The sequence below is a fragment of the Danio rerio genome, chromosome 17 (assembly GCF_052040795.2).
Source record: "Danio rerio strain M-AB ecotype USA chromosome 17, GRCz13ab, whole genome shotgun sequence".
Taxonomy (NCBI): domain Eukaryota; kingdom Metazoa; phylum Chordata; class Actinopteri; order Cypriniformes; family Danionidae; genus Danio; species Danio rerio.
Genome location: NC_141037.1, coordinates 8,520,771 through 8,542,286, shown reverse-complemented (window position 1 = coordinate 8,542,286; position 21,516 = coordinate 8,520,771). Strand labels below are relative to the sequence as shown.

At 32.4% G+C, this 21,516-nt stretch overlaps 3 protein-coding genes across 3 annotated transcripts in view; 1 reads left to right on the top strand and 2 right to left on the bottom strand.

The window, feature by feature from the left end:
* Nucleotides 1-484: 484 nt before the first annotated feature.
* klhl10b.2 (kelch-like family member 10b, tandem duplicate 2) lies at nt 485-9,518 on the bottom strand. Its single transcript, XM_087290008.1, has 8 exons — nt 8,696-9,518; nt 6,558-7,050; nt 5,617-6,033; nt 4,588-4,785; nt 4,320-4,469; nt 3,044-3,160; nt 2,520-2,611; nt 485-1,827 (listed from the first exon to the last, which is right to left on the bottom strand). The coding sequence occupies exons 1-8, from the start codon at nt 8,839-8,841 to the stop codon at nt 1,695-1,697; spliced, it is 1,746 nt and encodes a 581-aa protein (XP_087146134.1). The 5' UTR covers nt 8,842-9,518; the 3' UTR covers nt 485-1,694.
* Nucleotides 9,519-11,844: 2,326 nt separating this feature from the next.
* Nucleotides 11,845-21,499, bottom strand: klhl10b.1 (kelch-like family member 10b, tandem duplicate 1). The gene is made up of 8 exons (XM_087290009.1): nt 19,781-21,499; nt 17,261-17,753; nt 16,319-16,735; nt 14,759-14,956; nt 14,491-14,640; nt 13,214-13,330; nt 12,730-12,821; nt 11,845-12,057 (listed from the first exon to the last, which is right to left on the bottom strand). The coding sequence occupies exons 1-8, from the start codon at nt 19,924-19,926 to the stop codon at nt 11,925-11,927; spliced, it is 1,746 nt and encodes a 581-aa protein (XP_087146135.1). The 5' UTR covers nt 19,927-21,499; the 3' UTR covers nt 11,845-11,924.
* LOC147833010 (NACHT, LRR and PYD domains-containing protein 3) overlaps nt 14,494-21,516 on the top strand; it is a 28,275-nt gene continuing 21,252 nt past the window's right edge. The window contains exon 1 of the mRNA XM_087289879.1: nt 14,494-14,617. The gene's annotated coding sequence lies outside the window, so the exon portion shown is untranslated. The remainder of the gene's footprint in view (nt 14,618-21,516) is intronic.

The window sequence follows — 21,516 nt, the reverse complement described above, 5'->3', positions numbered from 1 at the left end:
ATATATATATATATATATATATATATATATATATATATATATATATATATATATATATATATATATATATATCAATTAGTGACTTAGTGAATTCGTGGCTGTTTGGGGGATATTTTTATGAGGCCAAACTCTTTCTACTTTACTGTATGTTAAATCCTACCTAATCACTGTAGACTGATGGATGAACAAATACAATTAAAACCTTATGAATAAATCTGTTATCTTGTAAGATGCTGCATGATCCGAATAAAGTATTATTTAATACATTTTTAAAGTTTTCATTACATTTTTGGCATGAAAGCCAGACTGAATCAACCCTTCTGATGGGATCAGTTTAATCCAGATTTTTTTTTTGGATCAAAGTGATCCAAATCATACAAAAAAGGTCTGAAAAACCCAAACTAAAGGTTTGATCAGGATCAAACCCAAGATTGGATTACATGATCTAATCCAATTATGTAATCCTTTTTTTTTTTTTTTTTTTGAAAAACCCATTTTCAAGATTTAATCCAATCTGTTATCCAAAATCCTAGTGGATTACTTTTGGAAAACCGGGCCCAAGAAATTAGATCTCCAGGAACAGGGCTGGTTACCCCTGTTTTAGAGTGTCGCCTCTTCACTGTGCAATTTTTTTCAACATCATGGTGGGTTTCCATTTTTGTAAACTAAATATTTCATTAATGTTTATATTTTTGCATATTTCCCATTCATTACGTATGGCGTCATTTTTGACCACAAGTTTTTTTTTTTGTTAATATTTTGTGTTTGCATACCAAATGTCAACATAGTCATTGAGTTTTAGATCATTCCAATGATTCTTTAATTTAAAAAAAAAATCAATAACGGGAATAACCATATTAAAACAATAAATAAACCCATAACTTAGTAAACAGAAATCTCAATATGTAGTCATATCTAAAATGAATCCCTTTGAATGACCATTTACTCACACTTTACTCTCGCTCAAGTGCTTGTAAAGTGTTTTTGTTTTTTTGATGAACACAAAATAACATATTTTGAAGAAAGCTGAAAACCAGTAACCACTGACTTCCACAGCAGGAAGAACACTCACTGTAAAACCCAATAAATTAAGATATTTCAAACTATTTGATCAAACCGATTGCAACAAACCATTTGAGTTCAAAAACTAATTCTATTGAGTACTGTGAACGTAATCCATTTGAGTAAACAAAACAATTTGAGCACAGCAAAACCCAATAACTGAAGAGAACTCAAACCAGCTGAGTACTGTAAACTCAATAAGTTAAGCCAACTCAAACCATTTGAGGAAACTGATTACTATAAACCATTTGAGCTAAAAAAAAAAAAATCTAAATGAGTACTGTGAACTAACTCCATTTAAGTTGAAGTAATGAAGTGTTTAATTATTAATTATTTATAGTTCAGAACTCTTTTCAAATGAGTAGAATTAACTTTCAGTAAATTTTGAGTTGACTACACTCATTTCATTTGATAAAATTGACTCTTCGGTTTTACAGTGTTTTACAGAGAGTCAAACCAGTTTGGATGAAGTGAAGGGAGAGTACTTGACGACATCATTTTCATTTTTGGGTGAATGTTACCTTTAATAAATAGGAATACACAGAGTCTTTTTTATGCATTTATTGAGGTGCATTGAGGTTTTCCAGAAACAGTCCACATGCATTGAGACAGTCAGATCTGCCTGAATCAGTTCATTCATTGTCAGACTCGTCTTGTATCTGGACTGCGTCTCGCTGGGCCACGTATTGTATAATGTTCGGCAATCCTGTCGCTACACAACAGCTCAGAGCACTGCGAGAGATCGACGCCTTGTTTACCGAATACCTGTGCAGAAAACAGAGACAAAAACAGATGTTGTGAATGCACTGCCACTGAAATGCATATTAAACTTCTTTCACTTTTTTCCATTTGCAAGCATTAGCTTTAGCACGTAAAGCAAGCATTAGCACGTAAAATGTGACCCTGGACTACAAAAGTGTACATTTTGCTAATTAAGATGTAAACGTCACCAACAAACTGAATAAATAAGCTTTCTAAAATTAAAATTGATAATAAATCTGGAATCTTAGAGTTCAAAAAGATCAAAATACTGAGAAAATTGCTTTTAAAGTTGCCTAAGTGACGTTCTGAAAGTTCTTAACACAGTTTTGTGGCAACAGTCGGTAAATATAACCAGCTTCTAATGGTAAAAATGAATTAATTTTATTTTTTATAATCAAAATTCATGAAAACAGTCTGCAGATGCATTTTAGTGACAATCCCTTTCTCATTAGTATTGGATGTTAGTCTTGTTTTTGAATTTGCCACTATGCTGACACATAGACATTTGTAGCTTGGCCCTCTCTTTTGTAATGAGCACAATCTCATTTGTATTTAAAGTGAATTATATTTACAGTAGGATATTTATAAAATCTGTTCATGTAACATGATCTTTACTTAATATGCTAATGATCATTTTAACCCACATGTACTTTTGATTATTGCCAAAAATATATCCATGCAAGATGAGATGTTACCATTCATCCATCTCCACATCGTAACAGTCCACATCAGAGATGGTGCCCGATCCGTCGAATCCTCCGACTGCAAACAACTGATCATCAACCACCTGCAACATTCAAATTAAATAAATATTAAATATGTTCAGCTTCAGGATGTACATTTATAACTAAACCTCAGAGCGGGATCTTTTCAAAACTCCAGTACATTAGGCAATATTTATTTGGAAAACCACCCAACTTACATAAAACGTTCCCCATAAATATTAAAATCATGTTAGCTTATGTTCTCAACTTTATTCTTATATTATTTAAAACTTTTTCTGAAATTATTATATTATTTTAACACCTTTTGGGATTTTGACTTCTTTGAAACATTTTTTATATGCAGGGCAAACATTTCCATGAAGCCAAAGAGGTTCAGTTTTCCACTAATTGTCAATATGGAACAAATAAAAATGTGTCACTCTCATCATCACAAAATGATCATCGTAATGATCGGTGGTTTCAGCTGATGCAAGTATTATCTGTCCACATCTCACCTCAATGCCAAAGTTGCTGCGTGTTTTGTGCATAGATGCAACATCCCTCCAGATGTTAGTCAGTGGATTGTAGGCCTCTGCAGTCCGCAAGCGACTGGCACCATCAAAACCACCAACCTTTAAAAAAAGACATTTTTTTAAACATCTATTTTGTGTAGAATATGTACAGATATGATGTAAAAATTACTCAAACTAAAATTAAGAATGAATACCACCTATAAAGCCATATTTAATAGTAAATCATTTAGTAAACACATAAATAATACAAAAACTAAAAATTGATGAACATTTTAAAATACATCTTTCAGTTAAGTTTGATGTTCTCATGTGCAAAAATAAAAAAATACATAGAAAATGATGTTTAAATGTTTATTAATGTTTAAAGTGATAACATTGTGTAACGTGATGCACTAAAATTAAGAGACACTAAAAGAGGTTTATTTAAGATAGACTGAAAAAAGTAGAACTATTGTGTCTTTAATTTAAAGTTCAGTTTTATATTGTATTAAGAAAAAAATAATATGGTTTACGAGGTTAAAAATGTCAATTTACCCAATATTATGCTTTAGGTTTGACTGTTACTGGTGACGTTACAACACTTTATGAATAATGTAAAGCACAACATGCTGCTGATGAAGAATGAAGCCTGCAAGCCTTTCTTAACTTGTTTAACAATTTAGCTGTAAAGAAAATATAATTTTGCTTTAGACCAACCTAAAAACAAATTACTGTATTTTTTTAAAGATGGTCTAAAGCAAAATTATACTTATGATTTTATAAAAAAAGATAAAATAATAATAAATAATAAAAATCTATGGTTTACCAAAGTAAACAGTCACAACTAATAAAACTAATTAGTGTCTTTATAATAAACAATATTTTTACTTTGGGTGAATGTAATTTTTGTTGTTGACCACAAATTATTATTTTTTTATTTCGATTAAATTTTAAAGTTCGAACCAAAGTAAAATTATACTTTTGAGAGCCTAAAAGTTTTAGCTGTAACAAACTGTAACTTTTTTAAAGTTGGTTCAAAGTGTAATTTTTTTCAGTTTAGATGCTTTTAAAATACTTAATTTAGTTTAACTTGGTGCATTAATTGTAAACAGACATATTGTAATGAAATTAAAAAGAACCAATTAAAAGAACAAAAAAAAAAAAAACACACAGCTAGTTAGCTCCATTCAAAATGTAAACAGAAAATATGTGAAATAACTATTTAAAAATACTACTAAGCAATGCTACAATAACACTGATGTGTTTGCTTCATACTCACAGCATAAACCAGACCATCATATGCGATCACACCAAGACCACTGCGGCGGCTTCTCATCGGAGCAATGAGCGTCCACTGGTTTGTCTGAGGGTTGAAGCATTCGGCTGAGAAGAGACACTCTGTCCCGGTAAAACCACCACAGATGTAAACCTGACAAACCCATACACACAAATAAACACATGCATGATGGACAAGACTAAAGGCAAGACACTGCAGGAGAGTAGAGTGAAAATGTAAGTTATGACCAGATTTTCCCATCTGAACTTACCTTGCCCTGCAGTGAGCTGGCGCTAGCGTCACTCCTGCGTTCGTTCATCTGTGCTGTGAGTGTCCACTGGTTGGTGTCTGGATTATAACATTCAGCTGAATTCAGCCGTTCAAGTCCATCAAAGCCACCGATGGCATAAATGAGTCCATCCAGGACAGCAACGCTGACATAGCATCTCCGCTCATACATGGGTGCCACCTAAAACACAGCAGAAACATCAGTGATTATGCACACAGTAAAGAAGCATCTCAATTCATTTTAGGTGCAAAAAGTGCAATGGTGTTAACATGCCATTTTGATTGTAAGTGATTATACACAGTCATGATGGTAATTCTATGCTATTTTTGTTAAGAATCAAATATTATTATATTATAGTATTGGTTTATATACAATCTTTTACATGAAATAATTAAATGAATAAAACTATACAGACTACAGGAACTAACCTGACAATAACACACACAATATATAAATATTTCTTAATAAACAGTAAATTCAAAAATTGCTAAATTCAAAATATTAGCAAATAAACACATGATACTAAAATATCTATTATATTATATTATATTATATTATATTATATTATATTATATTATATTATATTATATTATATTATATTATATTATATTATATTATATTATATTATATTATATTATTTAAAATTATATTATAGTATAGTATTTTTAGACAAAGGGACGAGATGCGAATGTACAGAAATATACAGTAGCTGTAAATACTCTGCTACTTGTAAATGAAGATGAAATAATGAAACAAAGCATTGTAATTCCTGTACACTAAAACAATGAATAATTGAATTAAGGTAACTGGTTACAAACAATTTAAATGTGTTGAGTTTAAACAAACAAGATAAATTTTGAATTGTTCAACTTAATTTGTTTTGTTTAAATTCAGCCCATATAAATTGGTTTGCAACCACTTACCTTAAACAAGTTGTAAATCCAGTGAACCATTTATTTCAGTGTATTTAATTAAAAACTATTTTACCATCTGGCATACAGCATTACTCACCTCATGCCAAGTCTGCGTGATGAGGTTGAATTTTCTGACGTTGTTGAAATACTCCACACTGTCATAACCACCAATGCAGTAAACAAACTCCTCCAGAACTGCAGTGCCAAGATATGCTGTGGACCGCTCGTCCGCTTCATTCACATTGACCCACTGCTCCGCCCTCACATCAAACGCTTCAATCTCATTAGTTGGCCCATTGCTCCATCCTCCGATGGCCAATAGGATTGCAGAAGGCAGACGAGGGCGGGTCAGTCGATGTAGGAGCTCTGAGCTTATTGGTCCATCAAACTGAAAGTCGAATAAGGCCTTCATAGCACTGAGGATCACAGGCTTGCAGGCTTCATTCTCCATCACCAGCGGGTTGTGCTTTACATTATCCATGAAGTATTGTAACGTCATCAGTCCCAGTCGAACCTGAAGCATAGCATAGGGTATATTCAGATTTTTACCTCAGACAATTGTTGCATGGATGTTATAAAGTGTTCAAAGTGCCTGTTGTAGTGCATCTTTTGCTTACTCAGTAATACTGTCTTGTTTTAAAGTAATGAACATTTACATGAGATGTATAAGCACTTGATAAAAAGTGCACTGAAAAAAATGATTCATTGGGTTTATTATTTTTTAAGGATGCAAATAATTTGTGTGGGCTGAATTTAAACAAACAATTGAAGTTGAACATTACTAAATTGAATTTGTTTGTTTAAATTCAGCCCAAGTGAATAGTTTGAAACCGCTTTTAGCAACACTTTAGTAAATCCAATGAATCAGTTTTTAAGTGTAAGTAAAACTTAATTAAAAGGTAAAACCAGATTGGTATTTTACAGCATTAATGTGCACCTTTTGTAAAGCTGCTTTGAAACAGTAATTATTGAGAAAAGCGCTAGACAAATAAACTTGAATTGAATGAAATAGAATTATAGATAAACTTTCTCTCCTACCTTTGGCAAAAGAGTCGCAATGTGTTTCCTCCTGCTTTCTGGTTCATGATCAATCCAGTGAAGGATGGCCTCAAAAACCACCTCCTCATGTCTGACGTTGAGTTTGTCATCATCAATGATCTCCTCAAGCTCCTCCAGCGGGAGCTCCAGGAACTCCTCAGACACTTGCAGCACGTTCTCAAAGTGCTGCAGTATGAACCGCTTCGCTTTATGGTGGAGCTTTGAGCAGGAGTGAAAGTCCTTGGTTATCATGTGGATGCCAATGCAGTTCTCTGGACCTAAGTGTGTGTCCAGAAACTGACAGCAGGCAGCGACGAGACCCGAGATTAAGAGCTGATCAGCTGTCACTAACAGCTTCAACACGTTCTCTGCTGTAATGAGCGCAGATCTTGTGTATGCGTACTGAATAATGAGATATAAGATGTCTGGAGACATTTCTGGGATGTCGTAGGTATGTTCAGCTGTGCTGGTCCATTTGGAGGAGAACAGTACCCTGTGAACACAATTATAAGTCAATAAGGGAGAAGAAGGATATGAAATATAAGCATTAGTCATGAGCATTTCTGTGTTTACATTTTAAGTTTGTCTTGTAGAGCTGCATTATATAATTCCGGTGCTAATAAAGCTACAAAATCCCCACATTCCCACAGGAGGAAATACTGTAGACCATTTTGAGGGATGTAAACAATAACGATGGTTCTAACATTTTTCCTGTTTTATATTTTTAATTTTTAACTTAGTTTAAATAAGTTACAATAAACTATAAAACATATGCTGTCTGGACTAGATGATCATATTATTTTTTACAGTGCAGGAAGTGTTCATGGGCTAATAATAGTGACATCACCATTGGTCTATTTTGTCTAGTAAATATTATAGTGTTTGAGATTTTTTTATACACTAAAATCATTTTTGTCGCTTGTTCAAGCTACTTATGTAAAATGAGCTAATTCTTGAGTTTTTGTTGGGACAACTTAATTGTTTTATGTTCAATCTACTTTAATTTGCAAAAATAATTACATGAACTTAATTGATTTGTGTTGACACTGTAAAAAAGGTTTGGGTTCCACACAATTCCTTCATGTTGTCTGAACACAAATCGATTAAGTTAACTAAATTATTATTACTTTATTGGACTGAACTCAAACAATTGAGGTATCACAAACAATCTTTAAGATTTGTGTCGTTTTAAGTCTTTTAAGTAGTTCAAGCAAGCAGCAAATGTCCTTGTATTCAGTGCATAAAGGGATTGTGTGGAACCCAGCATTTTTTACAGTGTGGTAATGATAGTAGTTACTATGGTAAAACAACAACAATAAAGAAACTGTAAATTAGTTCTGCAACTATTGTGTAGGGTATACTACAATACACTGCAGTTTTGTCAGAAATTGAGGTTTACTACAGTATTTATTACAGTTTATCAGTTCACTAAACATCAAAAACTTAATTTTGCTGCATTTTCATCACTGAAAATAAAAGATTCAAAGATGAAGATTCCTTGGATTTACTTTTTTTTGTACGTCAAGAGATTGTAAACAATTTATTTTAGCTGAATTAAAAAAAACTAAGTTGAACATTTTTAGATTTAATTTATTTGTTTTAATTCAACATAAATTGTTTGCAGAATTTTTTTTAGCGTATTTATTTAAAATGAGCTGAAACAACTCAATTAATGAGATTTGTTTTGGGACAACTTAATTGTTTAATGTTCAATCCACTTAAATTTGTAAAAACAAAGTGACGAGAGAGAAAAATGACAACAGCCTGTCAGAGTCAGAATATCTGCTGAGGTTTTGAATCATTCATAGTGTTTCAAAGATGAAATGTTTGGATTTTGAGTTTTTTTTTTGTCTGAAATAGAACTAATTAGATCTGAAAAATATATTTTACCTGTTTGTTTTAATATCTTTAAATAAATAAATGATTTTATGAAAACATAGCTAATAAAAACAGCATTTTTACATGGAAATCATTTATATATCAGAAGAAATATCGTTAACGTTACTCAACAACAATATTGCATATGACACATTTTTCCAGTATCTTCACACTAGTAGTGGAAATGTACAGTAATTGTAATTATTTATATGTAATATAAGTAATTTGTCCACAGTAGCAGTTCAAGTGTTTCAACTCACCTAAAATAAGGGCTGCAGGCACACATGATGATCTTGTGCACTTGAAATTCAGTGCCATTCGCCCTGATGATCAGGTCAGTGTGTTCGCCCAGTAAACGTGCTTCATCAAACACGTTTAAAGCTGTGGGACTGTTAAAGTTCTCCATTTTCACTGAGATATTTCTCTTTAGTAAATGTTTGCAGTCTTTTCACCAAAAACTCGGATCGAATAATCTCACAGACTCCAGAGGTCTAAATGTTCTAATTCTGGAATCTAAATGTGACATCATTGTTGCAGACTCAGGATATGCAGTTGTTTATCTTCAAAATTCTCATCAATAATCCACACAGATGTAGAAGTTTTCACCAACAATTAAAGTTTAAAAATGTTTCTTTTTTTCCCATTTCCAATATGTTTTGACCATATGCCCATATTGACCATTTCCCATATGCCTAAGTGACCATTGCCCATATGAAAAAAATACTATAGTCGTATTTATAGTACTATTTATAATATTTGTAGTACATAGTATAGTGCTTTTGAACCATAGTAAAGTACTTGGATCAACATGTTGGGGTAATTATATAGTTGGGTCATACAGATTATATAGTATGTAGTAGTGAGTCAGCAAGTTTTAAATTTTGTAAAATAAATTCAGTTTTATATATTAATTTAGGATATATTTAATAACTAAATGCCATAACAAATGTTATTTCATTTTAATAATTGTTTGTAAGTGGATATTTAATATCATTTTGATGTTTTATAAGTTTGCTGGGTCAAGTGAGAACATCAACATAATACTTATGCAGATATTGGTGTTTATAAACTCAGAGGGGAGCCACGTTGAAAAGTTTACAAAGTTGTTGTTTGTAGTAGCTAATAGTAATTGTTCACACTATTGTTTATTTGGGTCGAATAAACTACTGCTAAGTGCTAATGCTATTCATTGTAAGATCAAATAATCTTCTCAGACATGTTTACAGCAATAATCCTTTGATAATAAAACAATCACAATGCAAAAACAAAATACTAATTATGGGGTTTTAGTGATTGTAGTAATTTAGCCAAGTAATTTTTCATTCTGATAATGTTTTTTTTAACTGGGACCTTAAAATCCTTATTTGTGAATCATACTTGTGGATGAAAGGGGAAGAACCCTCAGATTTTTAATTTGAGATGGTTTATTGTAATAATTAATGGCAATAATTAGTATCCAGTAATTGCCTGCTTTTTTGTGCTTTGTGTTTGTGTGTCTATCAGTGTTTTAGTGTTGCCCCTTCACTGCTATGCACTGATTTGTGAATTATTACTGAATGTAACATTTTGTTGTTGTTGTTGTTGTTGTTGTTGTTGTTGTTTACATTTACATTTAGTCATTTAGCAGACGCTTTTATCCAAAGCGACTTACAAATGAGGACAAGGAAGCAACTTACACAACTATAAGAGCAACAATGAATAAGTGCTATAGGCAAGTTTCAGGTCTGTAAAGTCTAAGAAGGAAAGTATTAGTACTTTTTTTTTTTTTTTGGGTACAGTTAGTGTGATATCCAGAGAGGCAATTGCAGATTAGGAAGTTGTTGTTTTGTGTGTGTGTGTGTGTGTGTGTGTGTGTGTGTGTGTGTGTGTGTGTGTGTGTGTGTGTGTGTGTGTGTGTGTGTGTGTGTGTGTGTGTGTGTGTCTGTGTCTGTGTCTGTCTGTCTGTCTGTCTGTCTGTCTGTCTGTCTGTCTGTCTGTCTCACACACACACACTCCTCGCATGTTTTAGAGCAGTGGTGACCAACCCTGTTCCCAAAGATCTACCTTCCTGCAGATTTCAGCTCCAACCCTGATCAAACACACCTGAACTAATTAATTTGGGGCTGAACAGTGCTTGATAATTACAGGCAGGTGTGTTTGAAATTGGTTGCAACTGAAGTCTACAAGAAAGTAGATCTCCAGGAACAGGGTTGGTTTACCCCTGTTTTTAGCTGCGGTCACACTGCACTTTTCTCCCCATAGACTTCCATTCGTACACACACAAATGCGTCAGACCGGAAACGCAAGCTCGTGCCACAAGTTTATCAGTTCACTGTGTTGTTATCAGGTTGTAAAGTTCAAGCTTGATGAACTCTGCAAAATCGTATCACATGATTGCGTGAGACCAATCGTAGATCAAAACATGACCTCTCTTGTCAGAAATTTAAATCATGGACCATTCGGTCGCTTTTTTAATGTCCAATCATTTCATAATGTCTAATAGCTAATCATCTCCCCCTTTTCGCAGCGCTGTACAACAGAATTTCGCATGCACAAATTTTAATGTGACCGAGGCATTAGAGTTAGTCAATAGAGTTGCCTTCTTACTGTGCAATTTGTTTTAACATCATGGTGAATTTTTATTTTTGTAAACAAAATATTTTCTGAATGTTCATATTTTTGATTATCTCCCATTCATTTCCTATGGCGGTCATTTTTGACCACGAGGACCACAAGTGTGAATTTTCCTTTTTTTTTTACACAACCATTTACCATGCTACAATGGCCTCAATTTTATGTGTTCGCATATCAAAAGTCAATAGTCATTGAGTTTTAGACCATTCCAATGATCCTGTCATAAAAAAAAAATAAAAAAACAAAATTAACCGAAGACTATATTAGAACAGTACATAAACCCTTTACAAGCAACAACTCAGTAAACATGAATCTCAATATTAGATGTAGTCATATCTATATTGAAGCCCTTTGAATGTTTAAGTAGAGATTTCACCGTCATTTAGAAACTTTCATCCAAAGCCACTTATAATACAATAACATGAGATCAGAGAGTTCATTAGTTCCACCCTTTCAGAATTTATCTTTTTAAAAGGGTTAAGTCACATAAAAATGAACATTTACTCACCGTTTACTCTCCCTTAAGTGCTCAAAAATTTTCAAGAGTTTTTTTTCTTTCGTTGAACACAAAAGAAGATATTTAAAAAACGCTGAAAACTGTAACGACTTAAATAGAAGGAAAAACAAACATGGATGTCAATGGTAACAGGTTTTCTGAATTCTTCAAAGTATCTTTTTTGTGTTCAACAAAAGAAAGAAAGTCAAACTGGTTTGGATCAAGTAAAGAGAGAGTAAATGATGGCAGAATTTTCATTTTTGTGTGAACTATCCCTTAAATAAATAGGAATACACTGGCTCTTTTTTATGCATTTATTGAGGTGCATTGAGGTTTTCCAGTCCACATGTATTGAGACAGTCAGATCTGCCTGAATCAGTTCATTCATTGTCAGACTCGTCTTGTATCTGGACTGCGTCTCGCTGGGCCACGTATTGTATGATGTTCGGCAATCCTGTCGCTACACAACAGCTCAGAGCACTGCGAGAGATCGACGCCTTGTTTACCGAATACCTGTGCAGAAAACAGAGACAGAAACAGATGCTGTGAATGCACTGCCACTGAAATGCATATTAAACTTCTTTCACTTTTTTCCATTTGCAAGCATTAGCTCATGCAGTGTGAAATGTGACCCTGGACTACAAAAGTGTACATTTTGCTAATTAAGATGTAAACGTCACCAACAAACTGAATAAATAAGCTTTCTAAAATTAAAATTTATAATAAATCTGGAATCTGAGAGTTCAAAAAGATCAAAATACTGAGAAAATTGCTTTTAAAGTTGCCTAAGTGACGTTCTGAAAGTTCTTAACAGTTTTGTGGCAACAGTCGGTAAATATAACCAGCCTCTAATGGTAAAAATGAATAATTTTATTTTTTATAATCAAAATTCATGAAAACAGTCTGCAGATGCATTTTTAGTGACAATCCCTCTCTCATTAGTATAGGATGTTAGTCTTGTTTTTGAATTTGCCACTATGCTGACAAATAGACATTTGTAGCTCGGCCCTCTCTTTTGTAATGAGCACAATCTCATTTGAATTTAAAGTGAATTATATTTACAGTAGGATATTTATAAAATCTGTTCATGTAACATGATCTTTACTTAATATGCTAATGATCATTTTAACCCACATGTACTTTTGATTATTGCCAAAAATATATCCATGCAAGATGAGATGTTACCATTCATCCATCTCCACATCGTAACAGTCCACATCAGAGATGGTGCCCGATCCGTCGAATCCTCCGACTGCAAACAACTGATCATCAACCACCTGCAACATTCAAATTAAATAAATATTAAATATGTTCAGCTTCAGGATGTACATTTATAGCGAAACCTCAGAGCGGGATGTTTTATATATAATATAAACTTTCCCTATTTATTTTAAAAACATGCATAGCTTATGTTCTCAACTTTATTCTTATATTATTTAAAACTTTTTCTGAAATTGTTATATTATTTTAACACCTTTTGGGATTTTGACTTCTTTGAAACATTTTTGATATGCAGGGCAAACATTTCCATTAAGAGCCAGTGAGGTTCAGTTTTCCATTAATTGTCAATATGGAACAAATAAAAATGTGTCACATTCATCATCACAAAATGATCATCTTAATGATCGGTGGTTTCAGCTGATGCAAGTATTATCTGTCCACATCTCACCTCAATGCCAAAGTTGCTGCGTGTTTTGTGCATAGATGCAACATCCCTCCAGATGTTAGTCAGTGGATTGTAGGCCTCTGCAGTCCGCAAGCGACTGGCACCATCAAAACCACCAACCTTTAAAAAAGACATTTTTTTAAACATTTATTTTGTGTTTTTACATAGAATAAGTACAGATATGATGTAAAAATTACTCAAACTAAAATTAAGAATGAATACCAACTATAAAGCCATATTTAAGAGTAAATCATTTAGTTAACACATAAATAACACAAAAACTAAAAATTGATGAACATTTTAAAATACATCATTCAGTTAAGTTTGATGTTCTCATGTGCAAAACATGAAAAAGTACATTAAAATGATGTTTAAATGTTTATTAATGTGTAAAATTATAACAATGTGTAACGTGATGCACTAAAATTAAGAGAAACTAAAAGAGGTTTATTTAAGATAGACTGAAAAAAGTAAAACTATTGTGTCTTTAATTTAAAGTTCAGTTTTATATTGTATTAAGAAAAAACTAAAATGGTTTCTGAGGTAAAAATCTCAATTTACCCAATATTATGCTTCAGGTTTGACTGTTACTGGTGACGTTACAACACTTTATGAATAATGTAAAGCACAACATGCTGCTGATGAAGAATGAAGCCTGCAAGCCTTTCTTAACTTGTTTAACAATTTAGCTGTAAAGAAAATATAATTTTGCTTTAGACCAACCTAAAAACAAATTACTGTATTTTTTTAAGATGGTCTAGAGCAAAAATATACTTATGATTTTATAAAAAAGATAAAATAAATAATAAAAATCTTTGGTTTACCAAGGTTAAAAGTTACAACTAATAAAACTAATTAGTGTCTTTATAATAAACAATATTTTTACTTTGGGTGAATGTATTTTTTGTTGTTGACCACAATTTTTATTTTATTTTATTTAGATTAAATTTTAAAGTTCGAACCAAAGTAAAATTATACTTTTGAGAGCCTAAAAATTTTAGCTGTAACAAACTGTAACTTTTTTTAAAGTTGGTTCAAAGTGTAATTTTTTTCAGTTTAGATGCTTTTAAAATACTTAATTTAGTTTAACTTGGTGCATTAATTGTAAACAGACATATTGTAATGAAATTAAAAAGAACCAATTAAAAGAACAAAAAAAAAACTAAATACACAGCTAGTTAGCTCCATTCAAAATGTAAACAGAAAATATGTGAAATAACTATTTAAAAATACTACGAAGCAATGCTACAATAACACTGATGTGTGTGTTTCATACTCACAGCATAAACCAGACCATCGTATGCGATCACACCAAGACCACTGCGGCGGCTTCTCATCGGAGCAATGAGCGTCCACTGGTTTGTCTGAGGGTTGAAGCATTCGGCTGAGAAGAGACACTCTGTCCCGGTAAAACCACCACAGATGTAAACCTGACAAACACACACACACAAATAAACACATGCATGATGGACAAGACTAAAGGCAAGACACTGCAGGAGAGTAGAGTGAAAATGTAAGTTATGACCAGATTTTCCCATCTGAACTTACCTTGCCCTGCAGTGAGCTGGCGCTAGCGTCACTCCTGCGTTCGTTCATCTGTGCTGTGAGTGTCCACTGGTTGGTGTCTGGATTATAACATTCAGCTGAATTCAGCCGTTCAAGTCCATCAAAGCCACCGATGGCATAAATGAGTCCATCCAGGACAGCAACACTGACATAGCATCTCCGCTCATACATGGGGGCCACCTAAAACACACCAGAAACATCAGTGATTATGCACACAATAAAGAAGCATCTCAATTCATTTTAGATGCAAAAAGTGCAATGGTGTTAACATGCCATTTTGATTGTAAGTGATTATACACAGTCATGATGGTAATTCTATGCTATTTTTGTGTAGAATCAAATATTATTATATTATAGTATTGGTTTATATACAATCTTTTACATGAAATAATTAAATGAATAAAACTATACAGACTACAGGAACTAACCTGACAATAACACACACAATATATAAATATTTCTAAATAAACCGTAAATTAAAAAATTGCTTAATTCAAAATATTAACAAACAAATACATGATACTAAAATATCTATTATTATTTTTATATTATATTATATCATATTATATTATATTATATTATATTATATTATATTATATTATATTATATTATATTATATTATATTATATTATAGTATAGTATAGTATTTGTATTACATAAAAGTTCTTTCATGATATAAAAAACAGCCAATTTAATAAAATACAAAAACCTAAAATTACTTATTTATTGCCACTCTTCTAAATATTTCTCTTTTTCTTTTAATTTACCTAGATGTACTTAAAAAGCTCAAAATAAATACAAAATAAATAAAAGATGTGTTGGATTATCGTATTGAACAAATTTCCTAATACTTTGATTTGAAATGACTAATTGTATACAATGTCAACTACAACTTCACAATTGAAAATGTTAAAACAATATTAGGCAATAAAATAAATGAAATTTCCAAAGCTTTTATTATTGTTTAGTTATAAATCTTGCTAATACAGTGGTATTCTTTAAAATAACATGAAATACTATTATTCACTACTATGGTCCATCTTAAAATACAGTCTGACATCGTTTCTGTATCACAATAGCTTCAGTGGGTGACACTTCAAAAGGACCATTACTGCCGTGTGTGGTGCCGCCGCGGCACTTAGGTGTGAAGAACGTGTTTTTAGGTGTAACAGCAGTTCGTGACTATGCAGCCAGGGGGGCACAAAGGGACGAGATGCGAATGTACAGAAATATACAGTAGCTGTAAATACTCTGCTACTTGTAAATGAAGATGAAATAATGGAACAAAGCATTGTAATTCCTGTACACTAAAACAATGATTAATTGAATTAAGGTAACTGGTTGCAAACAATTTAAATGTGTTGAGTTTAAACAAACAAGATAAATTTTGTAATGTTCAACTTAATTTGTTTTGTTTAAATTCAGCTCATATAAATTGGTTTGTAACCACTTACCTTAAACAAATTGTAAATCCAGTGAACCATTTATTTCAGTGTATTTAATTAAAAACTACTTTACTATCTAGCCTACAGCATTACTCACCTCATGCCAAGTCTGTGTGATGAGGTTGAATTTTCTGACGTTGTTGAAATACTCCACACTGTCATAACCACCAATGCAGTAAACAAACTCCTCCAGAACTGCAGTGCCAAGATATGCTGTGGACCGCTCGTCCACTTTATTCACATTGACCCACTGCTCCGCCCTCATATCAAACGCTTCAATCTCATTAGTTGGCCCATTGCTCCATCCTCCGATGGCCAATAGGATTGCAGAAGGCAGACGAGGGCGGGTCAGTCGATGTAGGAGCTCTGAGCTTATTGGTCCATCAAACTGAAAGTCGAATAAGGCCTTCATAGCGCTGAGGATTATAGGCTTGCAGGCTTCATTCTCCATCACCAGCGGGTTGTGCTTTACATTATCCATGAAGTATTGTAACGTCATCAGTCCCAGTCGAACCTGAAGCATAGTATAGGGTATATTCAGATTTTTACCTCAGACAATTGTTGCATGGATGTTATAAAGTGTTCAAAGTGCCTGTTGTAGTGCATCTTTTGCTTACTCAGTAATACTGTCTTGTTTTAAAGTAATGAACATTTACATGAGATGTATAAGCACTTGATAAAAAGTGCACTGAAAAAAATGATTCATTGGGTTTATTATTTTTTAAGGTTGCAAATAATTTGTGTGAGCTGAATTTAAACAAACAATTGAAGTTGAACATTACTAAATTGAATTTGTTTGTTTAAATTCAGCCCAAGTGAATAGTTTGAAACCGCTTTTAGCAACACTTTAGTAAATCCAATGAATCAGTTTTTAAGTGTATTTAAAACTTAATTAAAAGGTAAAACCAGATTGGTATTTTTACAGCATTAATGTGCACCTTTTGTAAAGCTGCTTTGAAACAGTAATTATTGAGAAAAGCGCTAGACAAATAAACTTGAATTGAATGAAATAGAATTATAGATAAACTTTCTCTCCTACCTTTGGCAAAAGAGTCGCAATGTGTTTCCTCCTGCTTTCTGGTTCATGATCAATCCAGTGAAGGATGGCCTCAAAAACCACCTCCTCATGTCTGACGTTGAGTTTGTCATCATCAATGATCTCCTCAAGCTCCTCCAGCGGGAGCTCCAGGAACTCCTCAGACACTTGCAGCACGTTCTCAAAGTGCTGCAGTATGAACCGCTTCGCTTTATGGTGGAGCTTTGAGCAGGAGTGAAAGTCCTTGGTAATCATGTGGATGCCAATGCAGTTCTCTGGACCTAAGTGTGTGTCCAGAAACTGACAGCAGGCAGCGACGAGACCCGAGATTAAGAGCTGATCAGCTGTCACTAACAGCTTCAACACGTTCTCTGCTGTAATGAGCGCAGATCTTGTGTATGCGTACTGAATAATGAGATATAAGATGTCTGGAGACATTTCTGGGATGTCGTAGGTATGCTCAGCTGTGCTGGTCCATTTGGAGGAGAACAGTACCCTGTGAACACAATTATAAGTCAATAAGGGAGAAGAAAGATATGAAATATAAGCATTAGTCATGAGCATTTCTGTGTTTACATTTTAATTTTGTCTTGCAGAACTGCATTATATGACTCCAGTGCTATTTAAGCAAAAAACATTTCCACATTTCCACAGGAGAAAATACTGTAGACCATTTTGAGGGATAATAACGATGGTCCTAACATATTTCCTGTTAAATATTTTAAATTTTCATAGCTTCCAAAGGCCCCAATATTGATAAATAATGGTATGATAGCTGTATTAATGTTAAGTTACTGCCTCTTGTTACAGTCAAAATAATAATAATAATAATAAAATAATAATAAATAATATATATAAAAAAAATAATAAAATCCTGGTCGCCTTAAATTTTAAGCTGAAGCAAATTAGCTATTGAACTTATATTATGTTAAACTTACTTAAACAGCTTTCGTAACTTATAAAATTAAGTTAGATCATGATTACCTTAGTTCAAAATAAGTTACAATAAGCTAAAAACATATGCTGTCTAGACTAGTTGATTATATCATTTTTTACAGTGCAGGAAGTGTTCATGGGCCCATAACAGTGACATCGCCACATTGAAATGGTCTATAGCAGGGTGTCCACACTCGGTCCTGGAGGGCCGGTGTCCTGCAAAGTTTAGTTCCAACCCTAATCAGACACACCTGGGCTAGCTAATCAAGCTCTTACTAGGCTTTCTAGAAACATCATTGCAGATGTATTGAGGCAAGTTGGAGCTAAACTCTGCAGAACACCGGCCCTCCAGGACTGAGTTTGACAGTTCTGGTCTATATTATTTTATCTTGTAAATATTATAGTGTTTGTCATTTTTATTTATTTATTTATTTATTTATTTTTTATACACTAAAACTATTTTTTGTTGCTTGTTCAAGCTACTTATGTAAAGTGAGCTTATTCTTGAGTATTTGTTGGGACAACTTAATTGTTTTATGTTCAATCTACTTAAATTTGCAAAAATAATTACATTAACTTAATTGATTTGTGTTTGGTTTGGGTTCCACACAATTCCTTAATGTTGTCTCAACACAAATCAATTAATTTAACTAAATTATTATTACAACTTTAATTGGACTGAACTGCTGAAATTGCTGGAACCCAGCATTTTTTTTACAGTGTCGTAATGATAGTAGTTACTATGGTAAAACAACAACAATTAAGAAACTGTAAATTAATTTTGCAATTATTGTATAGGGTATACTACAATACACTGCAGTTTTGTCAGAAATAGAGGTTTACTACAGTATTTATCACAGTTTAACAGTTCACTAAACATCAAACTTAATTTTTCTACATTTTCATCACTGAAAAAAAAAAACTGATTCAAAGATGAAGATTACTTGGATTTACTTTTTTTTTTGTACGTCAAGAGATTGTAAACAATTTATTTTAGCTGAATTAAAACAAATTAAGTTGAACATTATTTAATTTGTTTGTTTAAAATCCACACATAAATTGTTTGCAGAAATCTTTTTTAGCGTATTTATTTAAAATGAACTGAAACGACTCAATTAATGAGATTTGTTTTGGGACAACTTAATTGTTTAATGTTCAATCCACTTAAATTTGTAAAAACACAGTGACGAGAGAGAAAAATGACAACAGCCTGTCAGAGTCAGAATATCTGCTGAGGTTTTCAATCATTCATAGTGTTTCAAAGATGAAATGTTTGCATTTTGAGTTTTTTTTTTTTTGTCTGAATTAGAACTAATTAGATCTGAAAAATATCTTTTACCTGTTTGTTTTAATATCTTTAAATAAATAAATGATTTTATGAAAACATAGCTAATAAAAACAGCATTTTTACTTGGAAGTCACTTATATATCAGAAGAAATATGGTTAACGTTACTCAACAACAATATTGCATATGACATATTTTTCCAGTATCTTCACACTAGTAGTGGAAATGTACAGTAATTGTAATTTTTTATAAGTAATATAAGTCATTTGTCCACAGTAGCAGTTCAAGTGTTTCAACTCACCTAAAATAAGGGCTGCAGGCACACATGATGATCTTGTGCACTTGAAATTTAGTGCCATTCGCCCTGATGATCAGGTCAGTGTGTTCGCCCAGTAAACGTGCTTCATCAAACACATTTGAAGCTGTGGGACTGTTAAAGTTCTCCATTATCACTGAGATATTTCTCTTTAGTATATGTTTGCAGTCTTTTCACCAAAAACTCGGATCGAATAATCTCACAGACTCCAGAGGTCTAAATGTTCTAATTCTGGAATCTAAATGTGACATCATTGTTGCAGACTCAGGATATGCAGTTGTTTATCTTCAAAATTCTCATCAATAATCCACACAGATGTAGAAGTTTTCACCAACAATTAAAGTCTAAAAATGTTTCTTTTTTTTGACTATTGTCCATTGCCAATATTTTTTACCATATGCCCATATTGATCATTGCCCATAAACCCAAGTTACCATTACCCATTTGAAAAAAATACCATAGTAGTTTTTATAGTACTATTTATGGTATTTATAGTACATAGTATAGTGTTTTTGAACTTTAGTAAAGTACTTGGATTAATCTGTTATGGTATTTATATTGTTGCTATGGTAACACAACTATAGAAATGTAAAAAAGACTCAATGCTGTAGTTTTCTACAACTGTAGGGTATATTATTCTACATTACACCAGTTTACTGTTACAGTTTTATCAAACTAAAATATACTGCAGTATTTATTAGTTTATCATTTTTTTATTTTATTAATACAACAGTATGCTTCAGCATTTATTAACAGAGTTGTAAATATTATAATGTATATATTTACACACTTTGGTATGTTCAAAACACTATAGTATTACTTAATATATAGTTTTTTCATAAGTAAATAGGGCAAAGCTGAAGTTTGAGCATAATTAATGAACTCTCTGCCACGTGATTCTTCAGAAATCATGCCAATATGTTACTTGTATGGTCAAAAAATGTTATGATCACTATTATGGATATGACACAGGCATTCTTTTATCAACGTGTTCGTATTTAATGAAAAATTTCTTTGTGGCTCCCTCAATGCAATATAATTCTGATTTTTCAAATGCACCATCTAGTGGCCTGTTATTATTGTATGCCATTCACCAATACAACTGAGACGGGCTACTCAAGAGAGCACTGTGTGTCATTTTAATATTTTTTTTACAGTTTATATATTTATGTAATATGTAAAATTTCTAAATATCTATATTTCTAAATTATTTTACTCTTGGGTAGGTTCTCCACTGTTATTGCCGTTTGTAAATAATGGCTCTCGCTGCAGTGCCAAAGCTTTAGAAATGCTTGAAGATGATGATTTTGAGAATAAGTTTATCATGTGATTATTGTATTTCCACAGCAGATATTGTTTGCATTGGTTTAAAGCTGCAGTATTCAAGTATTAACAATATACACATTGTATTGTCCACATTTTAATAAATGTTTTTTTGTTTGACTGCATCATGATTATATGGCATAAAAACTGTTAAGTCTTTTTAGATAATATTTATATTAGAGTCCATTTAAATTATATTTATTTGTTTAGGTTTCAGCATTCTCTGAAATAGCTGTGTTTATATCAGTTTGTATTAAAGCGTTTACATTTATTTATTGCATTAGACAATTAATTATTCATTCACATAATTCTTACCTCTCAGCTTTATGTAAAAAAACATTTTTCTTAGATGTTATGTTGAATCTTATAGTTTTTCACGTTTGCTACAATAAAAAAAA